A 12,318-nucleotide genomic window follows, 5' to 3' on the forward strand; every position below is an offset into this window, starting at 1 on the left:
ATTCTTGTGTATTCTATAATATAACCTTGCTATTTTTACCCTGCGCTGTAGTACCGTACCCTGTGCACATTCAAGCATAATAAGATCTTTATTTTTGTCTATATATTATCAAAAACATAATGATGCACTTAAATATGATGAATAAACATTTACTGAAAATTTCAGCTTTGTGCGCCCATTACTTTTCAAGAAAAACGCTTTGACCACGATTTTACGGGACAACCCTCGTAGTCAAATAACAGTATCAATAAAAGAAATGTAGCATGAAAAACATTTAGAACTGAACGAAGTTGACCCCCTCCTCACCCCACCCCCCCCCCTACACACAGACAGACGAAATACGGTTTTTGACGAATTTTTTTTTTTGTTTTCTTGCAAAGAAAGTTTCTGAAGTAAGTTTAATTTTTTTTATCTATGGCAGGCTCCCACTTTCAAAAATTCGAAAGCTCATTTTCGCAGGTAAAAACAATTTGCGTGAAAACGCAAAATTTCCGCGAATTAACGCTTAACTTTCGCGTTATTGGGAAGATGGTCTGCGATAAGACGATTTCCTTTATCATATTGTTGAATTTGGATCGAGTTAGACTTACTTCTGAAAATTAAATCATAACATTGGCCATAACTTTAGAGTGGTTAGAGAAGGGGATTGAGAATTTCACAGATGTATTCCTTGTGATATTTTTCTCTTGGGTACCAACATTTTTTATTACTTGACCTCCACCTTGGAGTTTGACTTGCATTTGAAAATCTTTAAAATTTGCCATTGGCTGCCATACCGGGGAAGTGAGTATATAACAAAAACATATTGCTTTATTCAGTGAAATATGTGGAGATAACGAACAGTATTCGAGTTCAATAGTCCATTAAATATTAAAAAATAGGAGGGGTCACTCTTTTGAGTCTCTAAGGGACACAGACTCAAATAGTTCATTCGGTGCCTTTCGGATAATCCTCATAGATATTCAATGAAATATATGGAGATAACGAACAGTATTCAAGCTATTTAAAAAGTCTATAAACAATACAAAATAGGAGCAGAGCAAAAATGAACCTCCAAAACTTCAGAGGTGGACTCAGGTGCCATGAAGGAGTGAGCATCTCCTGCCAACCGGTCAAATCCGCCGCGTGTCCCTTTTCATGATCGGGAAATAACGAGAAAAAATTCGTGCACAACTCAGTGTGTAAATATTGTCCTTACAATCAGTATGAGAAAAGTCAGTCAGCATTTGACTAAAATAAATTGTATTTGCTGACAAGATCATTGTACATTTGTACATCGACCATAGAACTTACGCAATGATGACTTTAAACGCGACAGCTAATATTTTTGCTTCACCAACTTGTTTGTCAATAACTTACTTCGTTTTAGAAATCCTTCATACATAAAACATGCTTTTGTGTATCGAATCAACTGAGAGATATAAATTCTGTATGCAGGTGACAAAGGTAATATTGCTGCATAAGTAAGGGAAGCTGGCGATTGAAGAGTTAAAGTCAATACGTTTATCATAAAGCTTTGTTGTTAAATAACCACTAACGTCTTTTTAAGTAAAGGATCCGAATATGAAACAGATGTGTCAGACTCTATGGTATCTTTTTTTTCTAAATCCCATATCGATACTTACATAGTATCTACATAAGAACGAAAATTACCATTGTTAATTGACACTACGTCGTCGATGTATCTAACTGTGTGGCTGAAGGCCACAGCAAGTGTTTTCTTCATTTTATGATTTTGAGATATTTTTTTTGTTCATAAATATTGATTTATTTTTAATTTAAGATTTTGAACAAATTCTATTTCACATTAATAGAAAAATAAGTCTGCTAATAACGGGGCGTAGCACCCATAAGAACTCCAATGGATTGTTAGAAGACCTGGTCTTCGAAACCTCATAAATTGTGTCAATCAGAAACTCGAGCATCTTTTTAATATCGACTTCAGAGTATACTTATATTTAAAATCAGAATGTTTTTAAAAAAAATCATTTTGCAAATGACCAATGACAAGGTAAGTAAATTTACGAGTTCCACTTTTATTGAAAAAGCAGCTGTCAATGATGTCAAAAAGCCTGGACTTTAATTTATCGTGTGGAATAGCTGTAAATGAAATTGAAAAGTGCATGAAAGTTTTTATGTTGTTGATTTTTGTAAAATTTAGTGATTTCAAATGTTCCAAAAGTTCGTTGGAATTTTTTTAGTATCCACATCTGATTCACACCACTTCTCGAATATACCGTTGAACAGTACTCTTGAAGTTTCTCCTTCACTACTGTTCAAATATCAGTTTTATCAGTGAAGAGTAAAGAAAGAGGCTTGGTAGATCACTTACAAAATGTACTGGAACACGGTATGTATCTTCGTTTGTAAGGATTTTTTTTATGAAGTTTTGGTATCCAATATAGATGTGGTAATTCAAATTCATTTTGGTTGTTTGGAATATCAAAAATATTCAAAACTGACATGATTTTGAAGAATTTCCTCCTTAAAAAGTGATCTATATGTATACGTTGGATTACCACTCGTAGAATTAAATCCAAGATCCTCTATAATACAATTTATATAATGAGCCTCACAAACAAATACAATGTTGATACTTGCTTTGTCTGCATGAACATGTACGTATTGATAATGTATTTTATCTAATTCTTTTTCCATTTCTGGATTATTGAATACAGAAGGATACATGGTTTCATATTGCCCTTCAATCGCTTAATGCGCGATTTCAACATACTTCTGACATATGTTATCCATTCTGACAAAGTGTTAAGGTCTTTTCCTTGTCTGTCCCATCCCCTGGCGTAATCTTCAACAGAATCCACGATATCTATTTAATTACGACGTCAGTTGAAAGACTATATTTAGGACCTATTAAAATTAGTGTTCTAAAGTCCAAATGGTGCCCCGTATCAAGGATATCAACCCACCCCCTTGGCACGTGAAAGATCGTTTCTCTGGAGTTCGGAAAAGAGTACGCTCACTGGGGGCCGCCAGAGAAACCCAAAACTTTCAAAACCGTTCATACAATATTTAAATTTCTTCGCCGAAATAAGGCTGAAATATTGCCGACTCGGTGTTAAAAAAACAATAATCAATCAGTCATCTTCATTATTAACTATATTTACGTCACTAGTAATAGCATCAAAACGTGTACAGCAGGACAATAGTTATTAGGTAAAGAAGAATAAGAACACGATGGAGGATTATGTTTCAGATATTCATTACTGAGTATCTAGGCCCTGTAAAGTTTTCTTGTGATTAAAACATATGGGCGAAATAGTCGATGTACCGGGTATTTGTAGGAAATACATGGTGTGCAGTGTTTAACTGAAACATGGCGAATACAAGACTGGACCCTTTTGTGATTGCCCATAAAAATACCACGCCAATTCTTTTGTTTAAGAGAAAAACCGGATTGTTTTAGCTGCATTTTCTTCAGTAAACATGGGGTTTTAAAAGTCTATGATTTGTAATATCCATAATCACAGATCCAAGCCAGTATTCTTGTGTCGAGGAATCAAAAATGGATTTTCATTGACCTTTCCAAGAAGACTATTCAAAAGTTCAAAGGAACAGAGTAAAGTTTGGTGCGAATATGATGAAGACGTAACTGTCGATTTACATAAGGTAGTAACGAATCAAAAGAGACATCGTGTACAATGTATTAAATCCTTATTGTAAAGCTGATGCCCATGACTACGTTTACGTCTCTGTGTATGATTAAAAAGTCCCATCACAATGACATTGTTACACTGTGGACTGGAAAGATTTCAAACACTATCGGCATTGTCATTGAATCGAAATGAAGTATCCCACGTTTTTGGTGTAGAAGTTCTGGTCAGTTAAATTACAACAGTTAAAGAAGTGTCAGTTATCCAAATGTCATAGATTTATCATTTTTACGCAGAACATTTTAAAATAGAAGACATGTGATCGGAAAAGGAATCTTCAATATGTCACTAACAGAAACTTTACATTCTTTTCTTTACAATTTTTTTGTATAAACCATCGGTTTATACCAAAACTCGGAACCTGAAGACTGCACAAATGACATATGCAGTGGCATTCAACATATCGACGACGCATTGTCAATTATTATTTGGTTATTTCAATTCCTTTGTCGATACGATACATGCATGTGCCGATGAGCTTGAGATAAAAGATACCTCAGAGTCTGACACATTTGTTTCATATTTGGATATTTTAACTTGAAAAAGACGTTAATGGTAATCTAACAACCAAGCGTTATGATAAACGTAATGACTTTAACTTTAAATTCTCAGCTTCCCTTACTTATGCAGCAATATGCCTTCATGACCTGTATTTGGGGTTAACATCTCTCGGTTGATTCGATACACAAGGGCATGCTCTACGTATGTACACTTTCTAAAACGAGGTAAATTGTTGACAAACATGTTGATAAAACAAGAATATCAACAGTCTCGTTTAAATTCATCATTTCGTAAGTTCTTCGGTCGATGCAATGACTTTGTCAGCAAATACAATTTAACATTGAGTCAAATGCTGACTGACTTTTTTTCATACTAATTGGTAGACCATTATTTAAACACTAAATTGACGACGGATATTCCTGTTATTTCCCGATCATGACAAGGAGAACACGGCGGGTGTGACCGGTCGGCAGTGGATGCTCACTCATCCATTGCACCTGATCCACCTATGATGTTTTAGAGGTCCCTTTTTGCTCTGCTCCTATTTTGTTTTGTTTTATGGGCTTTTGAGCTTGAATACTGTTCGTTATCTTTATTTATTTCATTGAATATCCCTGAGGATTATCTGAAGGGTACTGACTGAACTTTTCGATTCTGTGTCCCTTATAGACTCAAAAGAGTGACGCCTTTTTATACGTGTTTGCCAGTATCATATCATATTATTTGTACTCATAAATAAATAGGTACTGAACGACAAGTACCTATGGCGACAGACTGTCAAAAAAAAAAAAAGAAAAAAGAAACCAGAATAAGATTCTTCATCTTTAAAATTGTCGAGGAGAGTGGAGAGTTCTATTAATCATTGTCCTCTGGGTCTTGAGACATGTATAAAAGCAGGGTATACTTTGAAGGAATAGATAATGATATATAATAAAGGAACTGATTTTTGGACCCTCATATGCTGTTGCAAACCAATAAATGTTGTTCTTGAGTCTTTTTAATTATTGTGCCACTTTCAATCAAACAAGAATCTTCTGGATATAATGTACACTATTCTTTGTTACTTCCATTGTAGTCAATGAATTTTATTTGATAGAATTTCTTTTTATGAAAAGAAATCTATTCATTCTTCATTTTTCAATCACATGTACATCTTAAATGATGCTTTGTCTTCATCAATTTGACTTAATTTACGAAATAAATTTTTTAGCCAAAAAGTTCAGACTGAACTCTAGATTTATTACGTTGTAGACTGTTCATTTACGGGTTTCAATGAGTAATTTGTAATATCAACGCATTAAATCAGGCTACAAATGGTGAACCGCTTTGGTCCAAAAGAAAAATCACAGAAACGCAGGAAAAATTTATTCAAGATAACAATTTATGAAAATATCACAAGTTTTCCAAATGAATAATAACTTAAACATAAAAAATAGCCCATAAAAATGTTGTTTTATAAGTAAAAAAAACAAACAATGATTCAAAATCGAAGTGAATTTTGAAAAACAGTGATCAAAATTTGCAACAAATAGTACAATGCAGGTAATATTATGTGTAGTAGCCGTGCTACTCACCTACATAATAACTCTAGACAATATCTATATATCACTAATATCAATAAATTTTCACCGGGATAGAAGAAGGTCTGGAAACAAACTCTTCACACTAGATGACAATCTACAATGAGACAAATCACCTCTACAAAAGCTGAGTTGTGACTGGTCTCCAACCAGATTTTACCTTATTTAGTTTTACCATTTGTAATGGCGTCAGTTTGAATTCCTGTAACTCTTTTACAGATAGTTCATTAATGAAGGCGCCATCCAGTTTCTCCGCTTGACAAACGTCTGCCATTTCCCAGAGTCCACATTTTCGAAGACAAGCAACTAATTCGGTTACACCAAGATCACTGAAGTTTGTTTTAGATGAAATTTGTTGGACTTCTGTTTTAATTTCTTCGAAACTTGGTGCCACTTTCCCTACTGGTCTTAACATCACAGTTCCAACAGGTTTTCCCTTTTCTGAGCTCAAAGAAATATCTCTGAAATTACCCATGTCTACATAGTCTGGGGGATTGTTCATGTTAGTGGGTTGTTGTTCTTGTGGTTTCCATGGCCGTGGAGATGGCTTGTTTGCAATCTCGAGTTTTCGCTGCAAGTTCGTGGAGAGAAAGTCGCGGGCTTTGTTTACATGATTTATGTTGTTCATAGCAGTGACATGAGCTGGTGATTTTTTCAGAAAGGATGGCTTATTTGCTAATGGTGGTTTTGAATTTGGTGGAAAGAACTGCTTTTCTGGTTGCTTTGGTGATGGCGTAGGGTACAGATATTCCTCCGATTCGCTCTCTTCATCCGGATTCTCAAATAACTTGGCTTTCATCGACACGTTTTTACGTGGATTTGCGTACTTCCTGCTGTTTGTACAGAGATCGCTCAAAGACCTTCCCAGTTGACTTCCACCACATCGTTCCCCGTTCCGTTTCCTTTTTGCATGGCTTCTTGGTAGTGTGGTGATATCGGGTGGCGGCGGCTGATGTACCTCCTTTTTCAGCAGGGACAAGTCGGGGTAGTTATATTCGTGTGACAGTTCCGCCGCGCGGATTTCTTGTTCTGATGGAAGTCTTTTGGTTTTGGACCTTTTTGGGCTCCCAGCGGGGAGGTCGTGTGGGGGACGGGAATCTATATCTGAAGTCACAGGACTTAGTTTCATCAAAATGAGGACTCGTCTCACTGCATGACGAAACACTTGTAACTGTCAAGAGGAGGGAAAAATGCATGTAAAAGCTTATTTAAACTTGTATAAAATGATTAACATAAATCAAGTTGTTATTTATATGATTACTAGTATTTGTATCATTGTTCTTAATTTTCCGAATTGATTGTGACGGTGGACACCCCATTTTATTCGATGGACACAGAGCACCGTCACGTAAGGTATTAACATTTTAAAAGTTTGTTATTTGTCGTGAACTTTATTTTATTGTGAACAGCATACAGTGAAAAAACCCTTTAGAATTTAAAAAATATATATAAATAGATAAACAAATTAATACATATAATAGAATTTATTTTAAAAAAAGATTTATGTTCACAATGTATACTAATTATGTGAGCTTTCTGAAAAAAATGCTGATTTGTACCTTTGAAGTCAAGGCATCACTCAGGCGATTTCTGACCGAGTCTCCCATACTCCTTACCGGGACTTTGGTTGATCACAGGATTAATCTGCTCAGTGGCTCTTAAAAGAAATTACACATACATCTATATGCATGTAAATTATTTTTTCTTTTGACAAATTAAAATTTTTAAGACCTTATAAACAGAACTGCATGATAGTTCAAATTATTTTTTTTAATAAATCGAATTAAAAAAAAGAAATTTTCAAAAATATGATTATTGTACAAAATAGCGGACGTTTCTTTAATTTTTTCCCCGTTAATTTTCTGGTTTATTTATAGTAATTTTTAACTTACCACCTGTTCCTCCCCCTGTTCTAGTGTGGATAATCCGCCAAAGTTCAAATGGACTTCATTTTCTCCATTATTCATCATTGTGATGAAATTGCATAAACCTGCACAGGACTTTGCTTTAAGGAGGATATTAATCCATGAACAATAAATAAAACGGAAATCGGCGCGCGGATGTTATTGTACATTTGGACAAATGCAACACCATCTTGTGCTATATTTATATTTAAGACGACCTCAATAATCACCTTAATTAGACACATAAATAAAGGAATTTAGTAACACTGAATTAGAAGAGACAAGAACAGCCGCCATGAAGTATCTACAGATTTTCGTTGTCCTGTTAATTGTGGGATTGGGTGCCGCACGGAGAGGTAAGATAACCCAGACAGAAATATAAAACTTACTCTCCGCTAGTCTTTCTGATGTATAAGGGTGTTTTAATGATTTTACTGGTTGTATCTTTGTTAGTTTTTCTTATTTTCTAGTTTTCAGTTTTTATATCCTTTTGATATATTTGTTTGGATTTTGAAAGTCTAAATGTTTTGAAAGTCATTCCTTGTAATACTAAATCTTTCAAATTTATATAAATATAACAACCATATGTTAAAATTGGAAAGTTACACAAAACTGAATATTTTTGATAACGCATGTATTATATAGAACAAGCTGTATAGTATTCAAAGTCAACATTTTGACTTAAGTCTGTTCACAGTTTATGGTCTGCAGGCCTGGCTTAACACCGCTATGAAGACTTAACATGTAAGGCAGATTTTTTTTCTATTATAGGCAGAAGGTTTCGAATATTCTGTTCTACAGAAGCAGATTGTCCCCACTTTTCCACATGTGTTAACATGGGTCTTGCGGACAAAAGCGTTTGTTTGCCAAGTATGATTGCACTCTTTTTATATGAGATAAATTAAAGTTTTATTTTACAAGCAGAATTGGTAATTATTTTGAATAAATACTGCTAGTATTTAATGCCAATATCTTTCACAATCCTTTAAAGCATTTATGAATTTATCGCTTTGTAGAAAAAATGGTGAATATAAGGATGGAAATGAAATTATCCAGGCTTCCATCTTTGGCAAGTTGTACTGAGGATAGCGACTGTGAAAATGTCGGGAAATGTGAAGAGGTGCCTAACTTTGGAGTGCGCATGTGTATGCCAGGTGCGTTGTCAGTTTAAGTTTATATGCTGTTTATACCTTAAAAAATTAATTAATTATTATAAATATAGAATAAAAAACATGGAATAAAAATGGAAAATTATAGAATACAAATAAAAATTATACAATAAAAATGAAGAATTATTCAATATTAATGGAAAAAAATCGAATATTGCAACGGGTTAACATAGCATACCGTTCACTTTGATATATTTAAAGAGAAACAAGCATCGCCAATTCTTGTATTATGTATTGTATGATGTAGAATACAAATTCTCGTAACATGACTTTATGTGTTGTAGGTTTCGTCAGTAAGATGCTTAACAAAAAAAGTGATCAACTGGCAAAGACCTGCACCTCCGAGAACGACTGTGGCGCTTCCTCTAAATGTATAGAGTTTCCAAAATTCGAAAAACAGATCTGTTTATTTGGTAAGTTTCCTTTCCCAGCTATAATTAAAACAAATTGAAAATGAATGAATTGATATGAATTTAAAATTAAATCAAGACGTATTTGTGAAAAGCCCCCTTTGGCAGCATGTTTTGTAGCTTGTGGCGAAGGTTAAGATTTCTGAAATGGTAGTCAAACTCCAAGGTCAAGAGATAAAAAATGCTGTTACCTATAAAAAGGATTTGTCTATCTGAACATATAAAAATACATCGAAGATGAAAACATTTATGTGGTCTTCATTTCAGAAAATAAACTTTTACACAAAATGATGGTAAGCATCCATAGTAAGTTTGTAAAGGTGGACCAAGAACAACCAGATATCGATACAGAGGAAGACAAAGAGGACGGGAAAGATGACACCAAAGGACAAGAGGGAGAGAATGATCTGGATGATAATGACGATGATAACGATGATGGTAAGGATGATGATTTGGAGGATGCTTCATTTATCAATGATTCTCAGTTTCTTACCAAGATAGATGACAACGATGAGATATACAAAAAATTCATCAGTGCGCACAAGGCGTACCGCGGGAAGGGATCCTGGAACATGTTTTTCATGGGTGCCTTTTCAATGGCGGGAGTCGTGATCCTCATTTTATTTTCTCTATTATGGTTAGTTATTTCAAAATTACATAATTTCCTGCTATATACATATTAATGCTGTCTCTATAGAATCTGTGTCCGTTGAAATGAACATTATATATGATTTTTTTAAAAATATATAAATTTATGAATATTCATTATCGGAATTGATATTGAAAATTTGGAATGTGAATTGCATTCAGTTTTCCAAGGTCAGTGATAATAAATTTGATGATTTTTTTTTATCCAGTTGCTTGACCGTCAAAAAGAGAATGTCAAAGAAGCACAGAGAGGAATCCGGCGAAACAGGAAAAAAGGGACTTCGCAACGTGTTCCTGACAAAAATCAGCGCTATTCCAAATCCCTACAGTAAACTCGAAGAAGAGAAGGGCGTTAAGATATGATCATGTTTAGAGAGGCCATTGGATGACGAGATGAATGTTACCAAATAAATAAACTATTGCCTAGATCGGCAATTGTTGAATGTGGCGATGAACACCTGACTTGCAGTACTTTAAAAATAACGACTTTTTTTTTTCAAATACAACTGTAAAATATCATTCAATCATGGAAAGATATAAATTGCTGTGTCAATGAGGTTTTCATTTTATTTTATTTTTTAAACCACCTCATGAAATAAATTTTCAAAAAACGGAATTATTTTTACCTTTAAAAGTACTACTTTTTATTTGAAATCATTGACAACTGTGTTTTTAATAAAATGGAAAACACAAATTTACTTACGTTTGTCATTTGCAAAATTACTTTCTTATAGCGAATCTGATATACAAGTACTCTGAAGTTGATATTAAAAATGTTCGAGTTTCTGATTGACGATATCTTTGTGGTTTTTGGAAACTATATCCTCCGACAATGGGATATTCACAAGGGTACCAATTATTAGACTGGACCTATTTTTATTCATATGAAGAAGAATTTATCTCATACACTGTACGTGAAAAGAAGAAAACACTTTCTTCAATCTGACATTTAGATATAATTATATACTACTAAATGTCTATTTTTATAAATGTTTACATAAATGATTATCGACGGCGTGTTGTTAATCAATTTGCATATACTTGCGATAAGATATCCTGGTGAGCTTGAAATAACAGACAATCTAACAAACACTAAAAAAATAACTATTAAAGTCACGAAGAAAACTAGTAAATTTACTGTCCATACAATCACTACCTTAAAAGTCCATAACACAGAACAAAACAGAACAAAATAGGAGCAAAGCAAACACGGACCAAACATCAGAGGTGGGATCAGGTGCTGTGGGGGAGTGTGATACATATATGATGATAAATGGGATATGACGTTATCTTTCTGAACTTTCCTTACTTTTGCAGCAGTATATACCTTAATATTTACATTTCCAATGTCTTTGTCCGAGAAAAAATCACAAATTGTAAATGTACTTTATATCAAAAATGTATTAGTCGATTCCAAAAAAACCACGTGCAGGGCGGGACAAACAACTAGACAGAAGCATGGCTTGGAGCACGTGGATTGGCGGAATCAAAGCATGTATAAGGAATAACTGTCAGATTTTTCAATTTCATGACGATGATCAATCGATTAGCTTGCGTGATAATTTAAACAATAAAATGGATTCTTTGCTTGTTATTACTGGAATTAACGGTAGCAGCTGTTGCAGAAAAAATACATAACCCGCGTAATAACAAACAAAGAAAGACATTTTATTGTTCTTATTTATATCTTTTTAAATAATCATTTAAAAAGGATTAAAAAGTTTAATTATTGTATTAATAATGCGAACGTCTTTATACGTTTCATTGATGGAGCAGCCACTGATCAAGAAATCTGTACAGGCAACATGCCTAATCACAGTAGTTCATGCAGTGATTAACGCAATGGGTTTTCTTAAGAAATAAAGGAGAAAATATTCAGTGGATGTAAATATTTTATGCATAAACGCCTTCGGCGTTAATGCAAATCATCACAACAGCCAATCGATTGATCACATCATGAAATCGAAAAAAAAAGACAATTACTCCTTAAATATCACTTGCATACCGGGTTTATATCTCTCAGATGATTCCATACATAAGATCATGCTCTACGTATGAACAATTCTAAAACGAGGTAATTGATTATACCCCCGCTTGAAAAGTGGGAGGGTATACTGTAATCGGTATGTCCGTCCGTCCGTCTGTACGTCCGTCTGTCTGTTACACTTTGGGGAACCCATCTCTTATCCGCAACTCCTCTTATACCACGGAGTGAAATTTACTGAAACTTTCACAAAAATTTTATTACATATTGCCATTGTGCACCTCCTATTTTACTTTTTGATCCGATACATATTTTGGGTTTCCCGGCCACAGCAAAACATGGACTTTTCCATTATAATCATATGGGAGGCGGGGGTATCATTTAGTGAGCTCATTGCTCACAGTACCTCTAGTTGACATATAAGTTTATGAAATTAAACTATTACTGGGTA

The 12,318-nt window shown here is 34.2% G+C and overlaps 2 protein-coding genes across 3 annotated transcripts; one reads left to right on the top strand and one right to left on the bottom strand.

The window, feature by feature from the left end:
- Positions 1 to 5,618: 5,618 nt before the first annotated feature.
- LOC134232908 (uncharacterized) lies at positions 5,619 to 7,397 on the bottom strand. Its single transcript, XM_062714902.1, has 2 exons — positions 7,312 to 7,397; positions 5,619 to 6,923 (listed from the first exon to the last, which is right to left on the bottom strand). Exons 1-2 carry the CDS (start codon positions 7,357 to 7,359, stop codon positions 5,871 to 5,873), a joined length of 1,101 nt encoding a protein of 366 aa, XP_062570886.1. The 5' UTR covers positions 7,360 to 7,397; the 3' UTR covers positions 5,619 to 5,870.
- Positions 7,398 to 7,656: 259 nt separating this feature from the next.
- Positions 7,657 to 10,565, top strand: LOC134232909 (uncharacterized). 2 transcript variants are annotated; one of them, XM_062714903.1, is made up of 6 exons: positions 7,657 to 8,012; positions 8,428 to 8,526; positions 8,673 to 8,810; positions 9,110 to 9,238; positions 9,503 to 9,872; positions 10,093 to 10,565. In XM_062714903.1, exons 1-6 carry the CDS (start codon positions 7,952 to 7,954, stop codon positions 10,244 to 10,246), a joined length of 951 nt encoding a protein of 316 aa, XP_062570887.1. In that variant the 5' UTR covers positions 7,657 to 7,951; the 3' UTR covers positions 10,247 to 10,565. The 2 variants fall into 2 exon arrangements, with proteins under 2 accessions (XP_062570887.1, XP_062570888.1); XM_062714904.1 differs by lacking the exon at positions 8,428 to 8,526.
- The last annotated feature ends 1,753 nt before the right edge of the window (positions 10,566 to 12,318 follow it).

Source organism: Saccostrea cucullata, unplaced genomic scaffold (genome assembly GCF_032062105.1).
Source record: "Saccostrea cucullata isolate Sc308-1 unplaced genomic scaffold, CSIRO_AGI_Scuc_v1 ctg52, whole genome shotgun sequence".
NCBI classification, from domain to species: Eukaryota; Metazoa; Mollusca; class Bivalvia; order Ostreida; family Ostreidae; genus Saccostrea; species Saccostrea cuccullata.

What these genes read in the sequence shown, in the direction of transcription:
- LOC134232908 (XM_062714902.1), bottom strand. Translation starts at nt 7,359, where the DNA reads ATGGGAGACTCGGTCAGAAATCGCCTGAGTGATGCCTTGACTTCAAAG. An exon ending in GTGATGCCTTGACTTCAAAG is followed by an intron (nt 6,924 to 7,311) that starts GTACAAATCAGC and finishes TCCTCTTGACAG; the next exon opens with TTACAAGTGTTTCGTCATGC.
- LOC134232909 (XM_062714903.1), top strand. Translation starts at nt 7,952, where the DNA reads ATGAAGTATCTACAGATTTTCGTTGTCCTGTTAATTGTGGGATTGGGT. An exon ending in ATTGGGTGCCGCACGGAGAG is followed by an intron (nt 8,013 to 8,427) that starts GTAAGATAACCC and finishes TTTCTATTATAG; the next exon opens with GCAGAAGGTTTCGAATATTC. An exon ending in AGTGCGCATGTGTATGCCAG is followed by an intron (nt 8,811 to 9,109) that starts GTGCGTTGTCAG and finishes TATGTGTTGTAG; the next exon opens with GTTTCGTCAGTAAGATGCTT.